At 45.8% G+C, this 21333-nt stretch overlaps 1 protein-coding gene across 1 annotated transcript in view; it reads right to left on the reverse strand.

The window, feature by feature from the left end:
* Window positions 1-21333, reverse strand: part of PLXNA4 (plexin A4) — a 435244-nt gene that overhangs the window by 47280 nt on the left and 366631 nt on the right. The window contains exons 14-20 of the mRNA XM_034063149.1: window positions 21055-21191; window positions 19275-19442; window positions 12426-12519; window positions 9492-9731; window positions 8557-8703; window positions 3075-3309; window positions 2531-2673 (exon numbers count right to left, since the gene is read on the reverse strand). Of these exons, the coding sequence (XP_033919040.1) occupies window positions 2531-2673; window positions 3075-3309; window positions 8557-8703; window positions 9492-9731; window positions 12426-12519; window positions 19275-19442; window positions 21055-21191 (1164 nt within the window). The remainder of the gene's footprint in view (window positions 1-2530; window positions 2674-3074; window positions 3310-8556; window positions 8704-9491; window positions 9732-12425; window positions 12520-19274; window positions 19443-21054; window positions 21192-21333) is intronic.

Raw genomic sequence — 21333 nt, forward strand, 5'->3', positions numbered from 1 at the left:
CTGATGGACTTGTTTTTATACAGAGCAATTTATGTCCTCAATACTGTATGCTGGACTCCACAGTCTATAGCGGGCTTTACCTTTTCTGGTCCTTCTGGCTGTAGATGAAAATGGAGCCAAAAGAGAGAACCCCAAACTCACTCCTCTACATTGCTGAAGTTGTTCTAGCCCTTGAAAAAGCTTCCCTGTAAGCTGGAGGTGCTCAACACAGAGCAACATGTAAGGGTGCTTGAGCATCTCCCATACGGAGACAGGCTGAGAACATTGGGGCTGTTCAGCCTGGAGAAGAGAAGCTGTGTGGAGACCTCAGAGCAGCTTCCAGTGTCTGAAGGGGGCTACAAGGATGCTGGTGAGGGGCTCTTCATCAGGGACTGTAGTGATAGGATAAGAGGTGATGGGTTCAAACTGAAACAGGAGAAGTTCAGGTTGGAGATAAGGCAGAAGTTCTTTACTGTGAGGGTAGTGAGGAGCTGGCACAGGGTGCCCAGAGAAGTGGTGAATGCTCCATCCCTGGCAATGCTCAAGTCCAGACTGGACAGAGTCTTGGGTGACTGGTTTAGTGTGAGTTGTCCATACCCATGCAGGGAGTTGGAACTGAATGATTGTAAGGTCCTTTCCAACCCAAATCATCCTGTAAGTCTATGATTCTATGTGTGTCTTAATAACCAACTAGATTTGGCCCTTTAATCCAAAAGAAGTTGGCATGCTTAAACAACCAAGTAATGCAGGGCCCTGAAAGAGTCATTACTTTTTTTGCTTTGGAAATGAGAGCTCTTAATTCCTTTTGCACATAGAAAATCAATTACTCAGTAAATAGCTTGAGACAACCAACCAGCCACCACCACCCACCCCGACAATGATGATTTTTTAGCTCACTTGAACATTTAGTATTGCCTATCCCCAGGTTATTACAGAGAATTAAAAGAGGAATAACAAGAAAAGTGTTTTGTACTGCATCTGGAAGCAGTTCATTGGCAAATGAACTGGAAAGAAGTAAGACCTGCTCACTGCGGGATGTGTGCCGGGGCCTTTTGCAATAAATAGCAGCTCATTCTAGATCCTACAGAGAAGGGAGAAGAATGGGAACTATTTTCCCTGATATGTCTGTAGCCAAAGATGTTGGCAATGAAAGAGCTGTTGAAGCTTTACTGAGGATTAAGGGGAAAAAAGAGATTAATGAAATGAAAGGAAGAAGAGATCAAAGGTGGCAGGTTGAAACACTAGCTCTGTGTCTATGTATCTACATATGGGAGCATCCATGCTAAAAGCTCTGTAGGGGTCAGATGCTCTTCTGTGGTCATCTGGCTGAGGTTAATGAATATAGGGATTGAAATAGGCTGTGGGTATAATGAAAGTGTTTCTGTGTGTGTGTATACATATGTGAAAGAGATTCATCACCCCTTGTGTCCTGTGTTAAAGCTGCTGAGCTACTCTTCCTGAGAGAAAGCAGCTCAAGGCCACTCTCTCTGCATCCCAAAGGCAAATATATACAGGATTCCAATCCCACAAGTCCTCCTTGCAGATGGATCAGGGTTTTTAATGGTCGTTTCCATATAGTCTGATGAATTTTGGCTCCCTTGAAGGGAAGGAGCAAAGATGAGCAGGAACCTCTGATTACGCAGCTAGCCAAGCATGGCATTGCCTGAGCCAGCTCCTGCTCCTCCCTCCTGCCAACTAGCCCCAGTGTTGGCCTGCAGCAATCTCACCAGCCCATGCCAGAGCCTCTCTGAAGCTCAGGGCTTGCCAAAGAGTTTGCAGAGAGCTCGGCCAATGACCTCTTTGGCCTTGGCCATGGTGTATCCCCTGCTTCTCTAGCCCAGGTATCCCTAGAGCAGAGCCTGTCCATCTGTCAAAGCCTGAGGCTGTTTTGCAGCACAATCAGATGTCACCCAGGGTCCTGTCACACTCATTGTCACCAGTGAGGCCATGTAGGCTGTGTGTAGACCCCAGCAGTGCTGGGCAGTGCCGCACCATCCTCCCACTACTGTGGTCTGGAGAGTTGGGATGACAGAGGCAGACATAGGCAGGATATGGGCAGATGATGCTGTGGTTTTCTGACCCCACTGCAAACCACAGAGCACAGCAAAGGTGAACCTCCTCCAGTGAGAGATGGTTATTTCTGTAGGTGTTGCCCCAGGAAAATGCCTCTAGGTAGTGTGAGTATCATGCAAAGCTGGAGTGACACAGGTAACTATGCTGCTCTGCCATACAACTCTTTGTCATGGCTTTGGCACAGCAGTAACTAATAAACTCAGTCTGTAAAACAAACCCCTTGGAGGCCCAGGAGAAGCTTAATGGAGTAGTCCTAATGCACATAGATACATGAGACTCTTCCAGACTGACTTTAACATCTAAGATAGCAGTAATCATCTTCCCTTTTCAACCAGGATTTTTAATGAGGTGGTGTTTCATGCCTGGTGGGGGACAGTGTTGTAAGCCATCACATCCCCACCATTGACACAGCATCTCTTGCATTTAGGACAGAACAGGAAGGCTTGACAGGAACCAGAAGGAGATGGTGAATTCTTACCTCCAGATCCCTCAGGACTGGATGATCTTCAATGCCAGGGAAAAGCACCCTCATGGTGTAGGTTCGGTAATCAAGGAAAGGAATCCCAGCTCCATCCAGATCACTTGTGAGCTCGTGAATATCTGTCTGTAGCTCTGCAAAGGCTGCCACAAAAGAGGAAAGGCTCATGTAGCAATGACAGTCCAGATCTCCCTCCCCATGGTGGGAAAGAACCTCAGACCCACATGCATAAAACTAAGGTATAAATGGAGAAGAAACATGGAGAGGAAGAAGGAGGTGGACAAGAGCAGTTATAAGTGTTTCTTGTAACACAGGTTTTCCACAGGGGCATGTGCCAAGGTTCTCTGTTAGTAAAGGCAGTTAGGCCAGGGTGAAGGAAGGCTGAACTCAGGGAAAATAGGCAAAGCCAAATGAAATCCAGGCTTGAGCCATACCCACAGGGCTCAATACTCCTTTTGCCTGTGACACTTTGGCTTAGTTTTGTAGGTGGATCCTTCTCTTTTACCAGCACTGACACAGTGCCAGCCTTCCTTCCTCCTCCTACCTTCTTTGCACTCCAGGGCCACCCTGGACTCCAGGTTGTCCATCTGCATCTGCAGACGCTTGAGGGTGAGGTCGCTCTCTCTGGACTTGCGCTTGTATGCGATCAGCACAGCCACGATGAAGATGATGAGCAAGCCACCGGCCACCGCAATGCTGACAATAGCTGGCAAGCTGAGGGGACTGTCAGGAGAGATGTAGACCATCCCAGGGGAGAACTCCATCCCTCCTACACGGGCCTAGAGGGAAGGCAGGAAAGAGTTGTGTTGAAACTGTTGAACAAGCAGGAACACAGAGGAAATCCATCATCTACATCCGACATCCTGCAAGGATGCTGGAGAGGGACACTTCATCAGGGACTCTAGTGACAGAACAAAGGGCAGTGAGTTCAAACTTCAAAGGGGGGATTTAGGTTGGATATAAAGAAGAAACTATTCCCTGTGAGGGTGCTGAGGCGCTGGCACAGGGTGCCCAGAGAAGCTGTGGCTGCCCCATCCCTGGCAGTGTTCAAGGCCAGGTTGGACACAGGGGCTTGGAGCAGCTGCTCCAGTGGAAGGGGTCCCTGCCCGTGGCAGGGGTTGGAGCTGGAGGAGCTTTAAGATCTCTTCCAACCCAAACCATGCTATGATTCTATGATTCTATCTCCCTAAGGCTGAATAATGACTTCCCTTTGTCTCCCAAGCTAAATCAGGAAATACCGGGATGGAGAATAGCTTAAAACCACCTGGAATGTCATATAGAAGCACCTCTATAGACAAAGTGCCCATGAACACAATCAGTAAATTCAACAGATAAATCTCACCACTCTTAATGCCCTGGCTACATATCAGTTCGGGCTTCATTCTGGGTTTTAATTCCCTGTCCTGAACAGCTAAATTGTGCTGGACTGCCCTGATGATACAGGGAGCTGAATACAGCTATCTACTCTACCTGTAATCCTAAAGGTTCCCAGTAACGCTGCCATCCTCTGGGACAAGCTGCTGTGTGAGGACCTTGTTCTTAAAAGCCAGAATAAACCCTGCAAGTGGTACTGCTGCAAGCCCAACAAAAAGCTTTGTTGAAGAAAGTCTATTAGGAGCCCATTTTTACAACATGAACACCGTTCTCAGCAGTAATCCTACAGGATACTACCTGCTCAAGGCTACAACAAAGTTATTCAAGACTATTTGTAGAGTAGGAGAAGTTTGAGTGGCAGGGGAGAAACACAACTGAATTGCTTGAGGTATAAAAAGAAGGCTTCTAGGACTGTTGTGGTTGGAGAACACTGGTTACAGATTAATATAAAGCTTTGAAGATACCCTTAAAAGAGTTTGGAGGGTTGTGCCATGGTGGTGAGCCCCATCACTTCACCCCATCTGAGCTTCATCATGGAGAGACACAGCAGGCACTGCACAAAGTGTAGAAGCCTGCTGCCAGGCAGAAATGCAGTCAAGACCCCAGGGTATGTGCTTCCCCCTCCCACTGCAACAGGGACAATTGCAGCATGTAATGGAACCTTCTTCTTCCTCCTTTATGAGGAGCTCTCCCTTGTCTTTTCAGATCCCACAGCAGCTAGTGAAAATATACCCCAACAGCCCAGCATCCTGGATAGACTTGTCCTTCATCCCAATAGCTCCCAGTTAACCAGTCTGTCTGTAGCATACGCATTCATCCCAGGCCTCCCATGCCTCAAATCAAGCAGCTATTCAGGTTTCCTCTCTGGGTTGCAGGAGGAAGAAACTGGTTGAAGGAGGAAATACTGGAGGCAATGGAAGAGACTACAGAGAATGAATGGAAAGTTTTCCAGCTGGGACTGGGATAGCCACAGCTTCTCTGGGCAGCCTGTGCCAGTGTCTCACCACTGTCACAGGGAAGAACTTCCTCCTAATATCTAATATCAACCCTCTTTCAGTTTAATGTCTGTTTGAGACATCTTTCAATTTAAGATGTCTGTTTTGCTCTAGTACCAGCTATAGGCTGTTCCTTGGTAGGTCTTGGCCAAAGACACATAGCTGTAACACTTATGTCTTCAGCAGATCAAAAATGAATGTCTAGAAATACCTAATTTGCATCCACAAGGTCCTCTCATGGCATTTTGGGATGGGACCTAGAGAAATAACAATATCCACAATGAGAAATGAAACCAAACCTAAGCTGATCTAATGGAGTAGTAAAGTTTCAAGATGACCATTCCTGCACCAAGACATTGATGACTTGTAGTGCACCTTCAGTGGCCCAGGAACAACCTAGTACCTACATAAGCTGAGGATGCAGCTGTACTAGTTTTCCCATCTATTTCAAGATACAAGGCCCACCTCATTTATAAAGCCTGCATAGGGCATGGGCTTGGTACTGGTAGGTGGCATGATAAACTGAGAAGACAAACTACCAAGTTCACGTGCAACCTGTGCCTTGAAAGCTGTTTCCTTTTGCCCTAGAGCACTGTCCCACATCCTCCCAGCTCACCAGGTTGCACAACTTCTGCTTTCAGAGTCAATACAGAGAAAAAGCACTTTTAGTGTTTGATTTATGTGAGCTGCTTTTGAAACCTCCTTTGACATTAGGATGAGACATTTTATTCACTGGAAGTTCCTATTTCTTTCCATTAACTATAAAGGGATCTAGACTCCTAAAAGGAGGGGTCTTAACAAAGTTCGCCCCAGTTTGTTCCTCTGTAAAGGTGGTTTCAACACTGGGAAGGCCTCATAGTCCATGAATGAAACTGCCATGATCTAAGGGAATCTGTCTCTTGAAGAAGAAAGCCTGTAGCATTTAAAATTAAAACAAGCAAATATGTATTTATAGCCCTACTTTATTTCTTGGGCACTCAGAAATAGTCTTCCTTTTTCTGAAGGAAGCTACTTATACCTTCCAGAAGACTGAACATGAACCCTCCATATTACCAAACAACAGTTTGGCCACATGTTAAGCCTATTAATCATGAATTTGTTGTAAATGGCACTATGGCAGAGCCCACTTTTCTCCAGTAAACATTTAGGGGCACCTGCCCATGAGTTCCTGTTGTGCAAAACTTGCCTGTGATAGTGTCTTTCCTAATGCAAGTTTGCCCTGACCAAAGGTATCTACCTGAGGATGAGGTGAAATGTGCCCTGAACTTCAATTACTGTATTTGACCATCTCTCCATTCATTATTCAGAGTCCAGTGTGACTTTCAGCATGTAAGTGCCTACACTAGATACCACCAACCCTACAGATGTACTCCACTTCTTCATTACAGACCTTCTCCAATATAGTTACTTATAGCTCTTCCTCATGTTTCTTTTTTCCTTGGAAAAGAGCTTGCCTCTGAGTTTTAGTCAATCCTTTTAACAATTGCTCAAGCCTTTTAGTTCTTTTCTGTCAAGTATTTAACACTGTCATTGCATAAAAGACAGCTGAACTAGATCAAAACCATGTTGACATCAATGTGTGGCATTGTCACTGTTCTTCCCTTAGAAATAATCTTAGCGTTTCAATGGCTGATGCACTCCCATGGTCCCCCCTCAGATTTAGGCCACCTCGCTTTGCAGGAAATGGTTTGCTCAGCAATTTACTCAAGGTCACACAGTAAATCATTGGCAGAAACAGGAGGAAAGCTTGGGACAGCTGTCAATTATCCTGGCCATCAAAGTGACATTCATGTGAACATAGGGATACATTTTGTACCAAGCCAAGCAACAGCGATGCTGTGATATGCTGGAGGAGACATTTCCCAGCCTAGCTATCCCCTTGTTAAGTTCCTCATGCAAAGTCCACCCTTAAGCACTGGTTTCCATTGCAGGTGACCTTCTGTATTTTGGTTCCCAGCCCAGACGCTGTCAAAGCATTGCCTCAGTGTTGGCAGTTCAACAAGGAATCTGTAACTTGCCCTAACGCTGATGCTTATTAATGGGCTTCAATGTGATCATCTTTCCATGTTTGCAGCAACATCCCTTGTTTCATCAGCATCCTCAAAAAGGAATTATTTTCTCTTCATCAGAGACTGTAGTGATAGGACAAGGGGTGATGGGTTCAAACTGAAACGGGAAGTTCAGGTTGGATATAAGGAAGAAGTTCTTTACTGTGAGAGTGGTGAGGCACTGGCACAAGGTACCAAGCCATCTCTGGCAGTGTTCAAGGCCAGGTTGGACTTGGGTGACATGGTCTAGTGTGAGGTGTCCCTGCCCATGGCAGGGGGTTGGAAGTGGATGATCTTAAGGTCCTTTCCAACCCAAACCATTCTATGATTCCATGATTTTTTCATGATGGCTTCACTTAAGCTGTCCCAGGCTACAGGAGCAAGGGAATCTTCCCAGTTACTCTGACCTGACCAGATGCTCATCCTCCCTGAACCCCAGGGGTTTACTGATCACTTGAGTTGGAGTTTTCTCTCTCTAGGACTGGCTTTGTCCATCTCTGACTAACCATATGCTTAAATATATTCATGAAAATGACAGGGAACATGTATCGCCTTGTTCAAAAAGCTTTGGTATTCATACAGAGAAAATCCCTCACTTCTTTATTGCTCCTATAGGAGTGCCTTAATGTACTGTACAATGAATTGAGAGCCATGGTATATTTGCATGGCTGAGAAGCATTATTACCTCTATTTTCCAGATGACAAACTTTGGCACAGAGAATTTAAGTTGCCACCATGAGGTCTGCCAGCAGCAGTCACAAACAAGACCCAAAAGGGTCACCACAAAACTCTATCTTCTACAAGTTCCCAAAAACCTCTCTTTTTAAAGAGTGTGTCTCTATTAAGCTCTCTGAGCATCACTGCATTGCAATGATTGAAAAATCAATCATTCGTATGTCTGATGTCAGTCTGTTTGCTTCTGTTATGCTTCCACCCACAGCTCGGTACAGCTCAGATGAGTTTGCTGATGCACTGTTTATCAAGCAGCAGAACTGAGGAATGCAGATTACTGAGAGGTGAGTAGAGGAGGAGTGAATAAATCAACGGTGAAAGGAGAAGCTACCTCTGATGTAATCACTAGGTCCATTTTTCACAGGTTCCAGGAAGGATATGCAAGAGAATATTGAGTTGTATAGATAACAACACCTCAAAGTCAAGTCAAACTATAGACTATATCTCACTTTTTCTTTTCTTTCTCCTACATAAAGGAAAATTTTAACCACCATGTTAGAAATGGCTGAATTTAACATAGTGTTACTTATGTTATGGATTTACATCGTGTCACATAGGCAACATGTTAACATAAATGAACTTATATGAGCACTGAGGTTCATATGGTACATACAAAAACAGAAAAGAGGCAAACGTTCCTTTAGGGTTTTGATTATGAAATGTTTCTCACTATCCATAAAGATCTCTGGGTTACTCTTCTGCTTCTCTAAATTACTCATGATGGTGATACTATATTAAGATGGGACCCTGATGCTTATGGGATCTACAGAAGGCATACAGTGATGCAAACTCCTCAGAGAACATGGTAGCTTTTCAGCATTGGTGTGCTCTCCCAACCCACCCAGGGAGGGAAGGCTGAGGTTCAAGCATCACTTACCATCACCTTGTGCCTTCCGATGAGGTTTGGGGATTCACACAGTAGCTGCACATCTGATACAGTCACTGCACAGGGCTTCTCACCAACCAAAACAGTGTAGTTCAGCTTGGCATTCCCTCCTGCCACTGGTGGGATCAGGTTCTTGCCCTGGATAGAAAGGAATATCACCCCCACCCCAAAAAACACACATCAGGAAAGAGTTTGCCTTCACCTCTAGTTCCAGTGTTAACATTGCACTTGACATCTGTGGTTCACCATTTGCTAACATAGAGAGGAAAAGACAATTTAGGAAATCATGCAGAGGACAGCATGGATGGGTATGGACTGTAATCAATCAAAGCAGCCTGCCCTCCTCCTCTCTTTCCAGAACTAAATGAGAAGTGTTGCATAGAAGTATTGCAGAAATAGGCCCTTGCAAAACATATTCAGGCAAGTAAGACAGATCCCTTTCCAAACATGCAGTTATTCTGCAGGCACAATCATTTCTTTGCCTGTGCACCACATACAAGTGCTGATACAAAAATGCTCAATCATAAAGTTCCTTCTCTGTATAGCAGAGTCCATATTACAGAAATAACAAAGGACTGGTGCAGGAATTAAAAAGGGTGAGAAAAAGGCCTTGAAAACCCAACAAAGAGACTTAGGTATTTAGTTACCTAAGTAACATGTTGTATGATGAACAGCAGTGGGTACAAATTAAGACTGCACACAGCTAAAGACAGCAGGAGTTTAGATATTTTAGCTATGGGTATTGGCAGATGCTGAGCAGTGATTGGTGTCTGCAGATGGTGACTCTGATATGATGTGATATGATAGGTGAGATGAATGAAGATACAGTTGGGATACAGCTATGACTCGCAGGGTGCTGGCAGACACAGAGAGGCAATAGGGAGTATGTTCATCCTTTCTCATCCAGCCCTTGGTTCCCATCTCACCTTCAGTATGATGGGACTTCCTGGCTTCAGCTCCAGGATCCCTGAGGGATTGAAAACCTCAAAGATGGGGTTTGGGTAGTAGGTGAAGTTGGTTTTGTTGAGGATCAGCAAGGACTGCACGTTGTCAAGAATGAAGCCAAACTCCTCTGGACGCTCGGCAAGCTCAGACTGGTGATTGGGGTCAACAGCCAGGGCTGGAGCCTGGCAGGTCATCTCTGTGCTGTTCTGTACCTCACAGTTCTGGAGAAGGAAACCCAACACAAAGAGTGCTTACTGAAAATGCTCTCCTGATGGACAGATACCTCCCAGTGGAATGTTAGCATAGCTACAGACAGAGGATAGGGAGGACCAGACCTCCTTGGTTAGCATGATACAGTGTGGTGCTTCACTGCTTAAAACATACCACATAAACATCACATAGGCAAGGCTGGGAAGGGATTAGGAAAGGTTTGCTGGGCCACAGGTGTTAAGTTTATGCTGCAACTGGGCATTTTGTGCTCCTCTGCCTCGATGGAGCATAGCCTCTGGGGTTGCCAGGGCCAGCATCTTCCACTAACCTAATTCCCTTCTGGAAACAGAACTGTCTTCCTGTTTCAACTACAGAAAAGACTAGCCAAAGCCTTACAACCACCCTGCAATTAGCTCACACACTCTGGGGATCACTCCCAAAGTGTATGCATAGTGCATACATTACACTATGTGAGTGCATATCTCAGCTGTGCCCAAGGTTCCTGTTTGAACATCAGGTTATCTCAAACGAAGCCCAGGAAGTTGCAGATGTGAAGACAATGGGGTAGGTCTCAGGAGACTCTGAAGTTTGGTTCCAGCCCTGCCAAAGACCTGCTTTTGTGTATTTGAGAAATGGGTAAGACTGTGAAAGGTGTTTTACCCTTTCTCCCATGATAAAGGACTTAGAATTAGATGTCTGGTTCTCCTTCAGGATATGAGCTTTCATCTTTTTATATTGTGGCAGCTAGCACAATGCATCCTGGTTTCATCATGAACCAACAGTCTGTGTTAGCACAAGCCCTGTAGGACCCCAGCTGTGCTTGATGTGACAGTCTTCTCCAAGCTAGTCTGATACCTCCAGCACTGAGAGCACACTCATTATCACAGCTAGCATAGCTCAAGTGCTAATCTGTCTTTGGTTCACATCAATAGAGAGATAAGTGACTTGGACCAGTTAGTTTCATATTGTAAAGTAAGTAAGTCAGATGTTCTTTGCTGTTACAGCTCTTACAAGGAAGAATAGGCACCAGAGTACTTCCCAGCACAAAACTGATGGGCAATTCTACATGAGCAAGTGTGAGATGATTGAATAGGCTTCATCATCTGCACAATGGCATGATTGTCTGAGACCACAGGCAAAAGCTGGAGTCTGCTGGAAGAATAACATGAAGAAATGTGGTCTTCTAATTCTGCAGGAAAACTTGGTCATGCTGTACTAGGAAATCCAACACATTATAGAGAATACCTATAAATATGCATAATCACTTCATGAGGGGCTAGAAAGGAGATTGTCAGACAAGATTCAAATCAGACCCATAAACCAATCTCAACAGATATTTCCTGAATCTGATAGAGTGTGAGAGGCAAAAAAATCGCTTTGGATTTGGGAGATATGAATTCATGGCAGAACAGGGATGAGACCAAACTTCACGTGTTTTAATCTGCAAGCTGCAGATGCAAATGAATCTGCCTCATATATTCCTGCATTTCCTTTTTGAGCCTACCACAGTTTCACCATTGTTCATGTGGCAGTAGGTTATTGTGAAAGCAAAGTTCTTTGAAAACCTTGAGTGGAAAGCCCATAGATTCATCTTAAAATCTGAGAAATGAAAAGGATCTGGACTTTCTGTGCCCACCCAAATTAGTCCCTCTTACGTGTTTTATTTTTGGAGCCTCTTTTTCTGTGATGCTCTTTCACACTTGGTCCCAGGAAGTGTCCATACACAGACAATACCTTATAAGATGTTGTTACAATCAGAGAATCACAGAAAGGTTTGTGTTGGAAAAGACGTTAAGATCATCCAGTTCCAACCCCCTGCCATGGGCAGGGACCCCTTCCACTGGAGCAGCTGCTCCAAGCCCCTGTGTCCAACCTGGCCTTGAACACTGCCAGGGATGGGGCAGCCACAGCTTCTCTGGGCACCCTGTGCCAGCGCCTCAGCACCCTCACAGGGAAGAGCTTCTGCCTTAGATCTAACCTGAATCTCCCCTGTTTAAGGCCCAGAATCTCCCCTGTTTAAATCTCTCCTGTTGCATGGCCCCATCCTGCATCCTACTATAGGTGCAAGTGCTGTCTACTCTTTAGTCTCTTAATTGGAGGTGCTAAACTCACACCTTTTACATCTCTATCTGGAGCTATTCAACAGCTACCGGTAACTGCCTCCTTCTAAGTAAACCGTCCTCCCAGACCTTGGTCAAGCTCTTCTGGCCTTCAAAGCAGGGGAGGCCAGAGAGATGAATCCGAGGAATTCAGAGAGCTTTTGATTCCTCAGTGGTCGCTGAGAGCTGGCTTAGGCTGTAAATCTATCTGGTTAAACCTGGATACACCCTTGTAGAACCCAAAATAGCCCAGGGAGTGGGCACAAATGTACCAAGGAATCTTTTCTCACTCAGCAAATAACCTGAGTTTAGGTCTACTCATTCACAGGCATGGCTGATAAATAACACAGGTTATACATGGGCCAAGAGAGAGGACAGGTATCCTTGAGCTAACAGAAGAAAAAGGCTCAGCAGAGACCAGGAGCTGAACAACTCTTCCTGATAACTCCCTCTTTGGTCCAGCACTCCTTTAAGGAGAGGTCTTTCTGAAAGCAAGCCATGCCCTCTGTTCTGGATCAAATTGGAGATTTCAGCCTCCAGAGCAGTTAGCTAGTCTCAATCGCCACCCTGGGCATGTCCCCTCCCCAGCTCAGCAGTCATACTCACATTGACATGTTCCTTTCCACCATGCTTGGCCCGGATCTGAGGATTCTGGATGAGGTCTAGGTGAGTTCCCCACACTGCAATGGGTGTGTTGCCACTAGAGAAGAAGAAATGGAAGAGAAGCATGAACTTAGCTAATAGATATCAGGACTGGTTGCACCATCAGTGAGTCATCTGTATGTCTGAATGTTGATTGCAAATTATCTGACCACATCTCACAGTGCCACAGGAAGGGAAAACAAACCAAAACAAGTGATTTTTCATTCATTCATGAGGAAAGAAGTAAAGCCACGTTTTTGCTATATCTGTCACATCAAGCAGCATCCAGGTGCTTTTCCTTGTTAGGACTCAGCAATCATGATCTTCAGTAATCAGTAGAGCTGGAAATCTAACAGGGGCTCTTCAGAATGGTTCACAGGTTGTGTAGCTCCCACATCACTAAAGGAAAGGAGTCAGAAACCCATCTCAGAGACATGATCCTGTGCAAGCAGTTCTTGAGGTTCCAGTGCTACCTTGGTTCAAGTGTGTAGTCCCATCTTGTGTACTAAACCTGTTATAAAAACATCACCCTGAATGAGATTGTGTTGCCTCAGTGTACACACATCAGTGCTGCCAGGGAACCTGGTCCTGCAGCATCGAGAAGACTCACAGAATGGTTTGGGTTGGAAAGGACCTTAAGATCATCCAGTTCCAACCTCCTGTTGTGGTCAGGGATGCCTCACACTAAACCATGTCACAGCAAAAGTCTTCAACTTTGGTGTGCATAAGGCATTTGCTTGGTTTCCATTTAGTGACCCAGGCCATATGTGTCAGATCCAACGTATGACAGAACACAGATTTCTAGTCACTGTGTCCCTTTGCTCAGACAAGGACCAATATGCTGAGAAAGCAGATTCATAAAGGTCACAGCCATCTTCTGGTGGGTTTTCTCACTTTATAGCATCTCTCTGAGCCCAGCTTACAATGGGGAGATGCGGATGGAGCCCTTCTCATTCACTGCAGTCACTGTCACGAGAAGGAAACAGCTTTCAGAAACACCCTTCTTTCATTTCCCTTGCCTCTTCCAGCTGCAGCCAGCAATGCTCTTTGTAGGACTTAGGGGAGAGGAGGACAGAAACCATGAAGGAGAATGTCCAGGCTTCAGAAGGAGCTGCTGCATGGATTGGCTTTGAACGCTGTCTTAAGGTGAAAGGCTTGCTATTGGCAGCTTTGACCATCCCAGCTAGAAACAGCATTGCTCTACCAGGGTGAGCTCTCCCTTTAAGCACTGGAGGCAACATGATGCAAGGGTTGAAGTGGGAATAGTTATCCAAGAAAGCACAGGATGAGGAAATGTCATCAATGGACAGCCTCCTTCCTGAGGGTTTCCCAGGGTGACAAGTGCTCTCATCGGTTTCAGCACCTGCCTCTATAACTCCTCTTGGAGACTGTCCAGCCTGCAGTTTATTTCCTGGAGCGCTCTGCAGAGAATGGGAGGTCATGCAGAAAACAGTGGGATTGGGAAAAGAAAGCCCGGAATCCCTTTCCTGCTTCCAGGTAAACCTACACATACATGAAGGGTGAAACAAGTGCATTATAGATGAGAAATCACCAGAGAATAAACACACTGCAAGGAAGAAGCTTGTATTGGCCAACAGACTTACCCCATTCCTGACCTTTGCTTTCCATGTTCCTCACTTATCTTCCATTATTAATCAGAGGAGGGTAGAAGTCAATGCAAATACATTCTCTGCTCAGCAGGACAGCTACTAGGTTTCAGTGAGCTGGCCATGAGTAGCTAGGAATGTGCTTCAGTCACTTTAGTTAAACACGTAAGGATAAACCAAATGGCCAGGACACCAGTTAAGACACTGGTTGGTGGCCACTGATGCTCATAAGCTGTTAGTAGTACCCCAGCCAATGGCTGGTCATGGTTCAAGGGATAGTAAGGGCCAGGGAGCACTCCCAACAAACAGAATAGATGAACTGCCTTTGAAGGAGGAAAGATCACTGATAGTACAGATGAGGGCAATGCATGCTTGCTGGCTTCAGGACCAAAGAATGGAATCATCAAATCCCAGATGGTTTGTGTTGGAAGGGAACTTAAAGCTCATCCAGGTCCAACCCCTGCCACAGACAGAGACCCCTTCCACTGGAGCAGCTGCTCCAAGCCCCTGTGTCCAACCTGGCCTTGAACACTGCCAGGGATGGGGCAGCCACAGCTTCTCTGGGCACCCTGTGCCAGCATCTCAGCACCCTCACAGGGAACAGCTTCTGCCTAAGAGCTCATCTGAATTAGACCTGGATGAAGTACTTAGTAGTTTGAACACAGCCTGTGTGACTAAGAAGCCTGCAAATCTGAAGTCACGAAACACGAATTCTGTCAAAGAGATTAAACAGATTGTCACACCAGTATCTTTAGGCAGATGCTCCCGTGACAGTTCTCTGAGAGGTTCTTTATGGTCTTTCATTCCAGTAATGCCTGTACAGACTGATCCATGTTAAGGACAACATTTGACCTTGAGTTCTGCAGAGTATCTCAAGTTCTTGCTGTCTGAAGCCATATGCTGTGGTGGGAAATTTCTAATGGGAAACTTTATGGGGCAAAACCACATTTTGCCATTTCCGTAAGATCTGCTTTGATGGTTGAGTTTTCTTGAACGCACAGGGGATCTCTTCTGAAGTCACACATCCATGTACAAGAGACCTCCTCTTTTCTGCCTTACAGAAGAAATACCCTCTCTCCAAAACTCAGCTTTATATTAAGTATTCTTGATATTATAGAATCATAGCATAGTTGTGGTTGGAAAGGACTTTAAGACCATCTAGTTCTAACCCCATTGCCCAAGGAGAGATCACTCACCAGAAACCAGAAGAGACGTGTATAAACCAATAGCTCTTTCTCCACTGTCCTGGTTCTTCTGGATTTTGGTCTGTGAGCTTTTATAATGCTTGTTATTATTTCCTCTTATTATTAATCTCTGCTCCCTCAGACTACAAGGGATTTTGTGCCTTTACTCAGCTGACAGTTTTACATGTTCCAGACGTATCAAATGTGTGTACATATGTACAGATATGAGTGTGTGTATATATACAGAAATCCTTTTATTTAATCAACCAAGTCTGTGCACACAGTTTTAAATCCATGTGTTAAAAATTCTCTATTTGGTTTGGAAAATGAGCTTGCAGTCACAGATCACAGTTACTAAGCACAGCCACAGACCAGAGAGGGGTTGAAGACACAAAATCACCCCAAAATCCTCTCCGGCTTGCAAATTAAACACATAGAACTGTTCCTTTGCATGAAATCCACCAGTCATTGCCTTTTGTGTCCACAGCTGAATGCCCAGTCATGGTCACTTCTCAACCAGGCTGGATCAGAGCCTGGTGACATGTTGGTGCCCAGCAAAACAACAGAGGTGCCAAGACTATGAGCTTCCTGTTGTGGTTTAAGTCCATCTGGTAAGTCAGACACAAAGCCTGTTTGCTCACTCCTCCTCTTCCTCCTTCCTCCCTCCGCTCCCAGAGGGATGGGGAGGAGAATCAAAAGAATGTGACTTCCAAGGGTCGAGATAAGAGCAGTCCAGTAACTAAGGTATAACACAAACCACTGCTGATACCCACCAATAATAATAATGATAAGGGAAATAACAAGGGAAGAGAATACAACCGCTCACCACCTGCTGACTGATACCCAGCCTGACCGAGCAGTGATCTGGCCCTTCCAGGTAACTGCCCCCAGTCCTACATCCTGGACATGACATGCTGTGGTATGGAATACCCCTTTGGTTAGTTTGGGTCAGGTGTCCTGTCTCTGCTTCTTCCTGGCTTCCCCTCCTCTCTGGCAGAGCATGAGACTCACAAAGTACTTGGTCAGACTAAACATTGCTAAGCAGCAACTAAAAACATCGGTGTTATCAGCGCTGTTCCCAGGCTGAAAGTCAGAACCACAGCACTGCACCAGCTACTAAGAAGGAGAAAAATAACTACTACTCCAGAACCCAGGACACTTCCCTAATTTAACTCCTTATTATCCCAAAAGCTCTGAGCATAATCTTCTATCTGCAGACTCAGATAATTGCTGGACGTAATGCAAATCAAACCCAGACCAAAAGTATTAATGGAGCCTCATAAAATTCAAGTTACCTGCCAGCCCAGTGAGACTCTTTTTTTTAGCTATGGGAGTGAATTAGCAGTAATCTTCTCTTTATTGTCTTGGAAAATGGCACTTGAGAAGGTTTTAAGCCAGGCTTGGTACATTCATTTACTAATTTAGCAAAGCTGGTTTAGTATCAATCACTTATCCCTCAAAATAGCTTAGCCCCACAGCCAGGAGTGATGAGTCAGAGAAGCTCAGTGGATTTGCTGTAATGAATCATACTACACAGCAAATATACTGAGTAACAACCTCCTCCATTCATCTCTAGATCCATGTGTCTTGACTAACTTATTTCTTGCTCAGTCGCATGACTGGAGTTGGTTGCACTTTCATCCAGTACTGTGCGGAGGCATTACTCTAGTGCTTGTCTCCATCATGACCTGCTGGATGGAGCTCCACAGCTAAAAGTTAAAGTGCTTAAAGCTGTCCCAAACACCCTGAATCAGAATGGGTAATCCTGGATATTGCATCTTCTCTCTCTGTGCCCTCCTCTGAGGTTATGAACCTTCAAAGTGATTTTAAATTACACAAGAAATAGGATGAAAGTCGATTGGGATGGTTAGGAAAGCTAAGGCCCAGTTAGAATTGAACTTGGCTAGGGATGTTAAGGATAACAGGAAGGGACTCTATAGGTACATAGCAAATAAGAGACAGACTAGGGACAACGTGGGTCCTCTGCAAACTAACAGGAGAACTGGCTACCCTGGGTTTGGAGAAGGCTGAGGTTCTGAATGACTTCTTTGCCTCAGTCTATGATTCTAAGATTAGGGCCATGGAGATGCTGCGAGGGCTGGAGCAGCTCTGCTCTGGAGCCAGGCTGAGAGAGCTGGGCTGGGGCAGCCTGGACAAGAGAAGGCTCCTGAAGGGGAGACCCCAGAGCAGCTCCAGTGCCTAAAGGGGCTGCAGGAAAGCTGGAGAGGGGCTTGGGACAAGGGCCTGTAGGGACAGGCCAAGGGGAATGGCTTGAACCTGCCCAAGAGAGGGGAGACTGAGCTGAGCTCTTAGGCAGCAGCTGTTCCCTGTGAGGGTGCTGAGGCGCTGGCACAGGGTGCCCAGAGAAGCTGTGGCTGCCCCATCCCTGGCAGTGTTCAAGGCCAGGTTGGACACAGGGGCTTGGAGCAGCTGCTCCAGTGGAAGGTGTCCCTGCCTGTGGCAGGGGTTGGAGCTGGAGGAGCTTTAACGTCCCTTCCAACACAAACCATTCTATGACCTGAGGCCAAGCAGAGAAAGTTCCTATGCTGTAACTTTCTTGGGGAGAGCAGGGGAATTCACTCTCCTGGGCTGTCAATCTTGCACCTTTTAACCAGCCCTGAACTCACTTTAATAAGGGAGTGAAGCAATTTCTCATTTCACTGATAACTTAAATTCTGCCTGAAAATAACCCCCCAAAATGGAAAATCCAGACACTAAAGCTTCAAGCCCAGTGTGCAAAGACTCAATCCAGCTGAATCATAAATTCCTTCATGGAAATTAAAGGAACTAATTGATTTGTGAAAACAGCTTCTGGATGGGAGCTGAACTGGGGGGATTTACAAGCCCTGTTCCTAATCCCCAGCTACTCCAATCAGTTTGGTTTGACAGGGAAGCAGAGAGCTGCTGTGGATGAATGAGGGGAGACTAAGATTTCTTGTTTTGTACCTTTTCCAAGGGAATATCAGAGCATTTAATGGCCAGTTTCTCTCTACCCAAGGCAAATCTGTAGGCTTCTGAGAGCATTTGGGTGTCGCTTTGACGCCGTGGCACAACCAGGGCAAATGCTCCTCTCAGACACCTTTATGTGAGCCCTCTGCATTCACCAAAGCAGCATCGATGGAATGAAGAGAAACAGAGATGACTAACGAGGAGAAAGGCTGTTTGATGAGGCAGGGACCAGGGCTCCCTTTCTACTTCATCTCTGGAGCAGTTCTGAGGCTTCCAGGCATGACAGCCAAACAAGCAATGCTTAGTCCTTAGCTAGCAAGTCCATGAAGGCTGTGGGAAAGGTAGGAATTGCTTTCAGACACAAGGGAGATTCACCTCTCTAAGCACAGTTATTTGTACTCGGGTTTAATAGGTCACTGACTGGTCCTTCTGCCATGCAAAGCTGTGGACCCAGCCCAGTGCGGCCTGAAACACAGCCATGACCTAATTCCATTAGGAATTGCAGCTTTTAAGGATACAAATGTGTACTTTAACCAGCCCCAGTGCTCTGTAACAGCACTCAGACAGGGAAAATCTTGGTGCTGGAGAGAAACCCTGGGCTGCAGTAAAGAGGGAGAAAGCTTCAGCAATAAGTTGGATACTTCATAGAATCATGGAATGGTTTGGGTTAGAAAGGCAGGGACCCCTTCCACTGGAGCAGCTGCTCCAAGCCCCTGTGTCCAACCTGGCCTTGAACACTGCCAGGGATGGGGCAGCCACAGCTTCTCTGGGCACCCTGTGCCAGCGCCTCAGCATCCTCACAGGGAAGAACTTCTTCCTTATATACAACCTGAATCTCCCCTGTTTAAGTCTGAACCCATCACTCCTTGTCCTGGGCATCTACCTTTGTAATCAAAGCATGAAACTACCAAGACAAGCTTCTCGTGAGCATTTGCAGCTGGATGTTGGAAATCCACTTTTCAGTGAACACAATGCTCGGCAAGCCCTTTTCTGCACCAAGGACCAATATGAACATACCAGTGTTGCATTAGAAGACCATGGGAGGTCTTCTGTGGTGTCCATGGGATGCTTACCTGAAGATGCTCCACTCAGGCTCAATCCTCAGGATAGTTGGATCCTCTACGTATTCATACTGCAACTCCTGATGTATCTTGGCCTTGTCCACTCTCACAGACACCTTCACCTTCTCAAAGCCTTCATCTGAGGCAGTGGTGTTACAGACAATGTGCTTGGCCGATCTCCTGTGAGCAGAAGCAAGTAAATATGAGCCAGGTGCCACCACCAGCAAAAAACATGGTGCCAAAGAGAGACCAGCTACTTATTCTTATGTCCTGAGACTTCAACCTATGTGCTGTGGTGAAACTCACTGCTACAGGAATACACTGTGAGTAGCCATTTATCTGAGGAAGTGACATTGCCTTTTCACTACTTTAAATAAAACCCCAAAAGCCATAATCTCTCATGTCCCAGAGTGAAAATTGAACCCCAAGGGAAGTCCAAACCAGACCAGTCTCCACAAGTATTTCTGTGTCATTAAATACATCATGGATGTTTCCTTCCTGCCTGCAGACATATTAAGCAGCAGCTCATAAAGAGGGATGTTTGCATCTCAGCTTTCCCGTCTGGGATAATAAAGTTAACTTTGCATTAGGACTCCAGGCCTTGTTTAAGTGCAGTCTGCAGTGTGCCTGGGACCTCTGCATAGAAGGTACTAATATAGTGGGAAGCATTTTATGATTACACTCAAAGAGGATTCTGCATAAACCTCTCCTTTTTGCCAGGGCTCAAAACCAGCCCCAGGTATGAACATTCCATAAAAAGCCAAAAATCCAGGTTCCAAATACCTTCAGTCTCACCAGACTTGTGATTTGTAATGCAGCCTCATCTTGTACTCAGCACAAAGCAGGACGCATCCTTCCCTTGCAGCAAGGAACTCACTTCACTGACTGCACCATCCAAGTGTTCTCCAAATTCCCATGAAAGATCAAGCTTGATCCCAGCTAAAACTCCCCAGTCTCCAAGCAGCTGTGGGTCCCCCTTGGCCCTTTAAATCACAAGCTGTGACTTCACCCTCCTGTATTATAAATGCTAAATCACACCACAGCTATGACAGGCAGCTAAACAACATCCCCACAGCCAGGGGAGGGAAGGGCATTGCCCCAAGTCAGTGGACCCAGGTCTTCTGTGAATGAGCCCTTCTTCTGCCAAGCATATGGTGGGAGAAATGTGCCAACTTCATCTTCAGCCTCCACTGATATTGGCAGCAAAATGCATTGCACTGGGTAGTTTTGAGCTGCAGGAGCCCCTGGGAATGGGATTCAGGCTCATTCTCACAGGGATCAGGGAACATTCAGCAGGTAACACTGACATTAAGCCTCTCTGAACTGTGATTGAACAGGAGCCAACCCAGAGCTAAAATGTGGCAAATAATCCATTTCTTAGCACTACAGGACTGTTCTGGGATAAAAGGGAGGTGTTTTAATACTTAGAACTGATGTTGTCAGATTTTCTTTGACACCTCAGCTAAAGGAGGGACTTGAAAATGGATCTTTTAAACAACATAGTCCCTGAGCAAGTAGCAAAGCAAAGGACCATGGAGAATTGTACTGGAATTTGACAAGGAGCCATGGAAAAAAGCACATCAAACGCAGATCAAACCAATGAAATAAATCCTGTTCTCCCACCCCAAAACATGCATAGCGAGGATGTACACAGTGCAGAATGCAGAAGTCCCGTTGCTGAATGAATAGACATGGCCACAAAGAAGGTGCTTGAGGGAGAGAGATGGAAGTGACTCGACTGTAATTGCTCACATCAACTCAGGCATGTACAGTAGGAAGGACTCATCTATACCTGTAGAAGAGGCAGGGTTGTCGCCCAAAGGTCACGATGACATTACTGCCTGCGTTGAGGTTGTTGCCTGTAATTGTCACTTGCGTGCCACCCGACACTGGTCCCCGCTTTGGCTTGAGATCAGAGAGGGTCAGAGTCTGTGAAGGCAAAAGGCTGTGTTGAAAGCACAGTAGAGAAGCATTTTAGTGATGGAGAGAGGTAGGTACCCTCAGGGGTTAACCATGTGTTAGGTGGACTTCAGCAGATGACCATACAGAGGAGCCTAGGTCAACGGAGGAG

This window comes from Melopsittacus undulatus, chromosome 5 (genome assembly GCF_012275295.1).
Source record: "Melopsittacus undulatus isolate bMelUnd1 chromosome 5, bMelUnd1.mat.Z, whole genome shotgun sequence".
NCBI classification, from domain to species: Eukaryota; Metazoa; Chordata; class Aves; order Psittaciformes; family Psittaculidae; genus Melopsittacus; species Melopsittacus undulatus.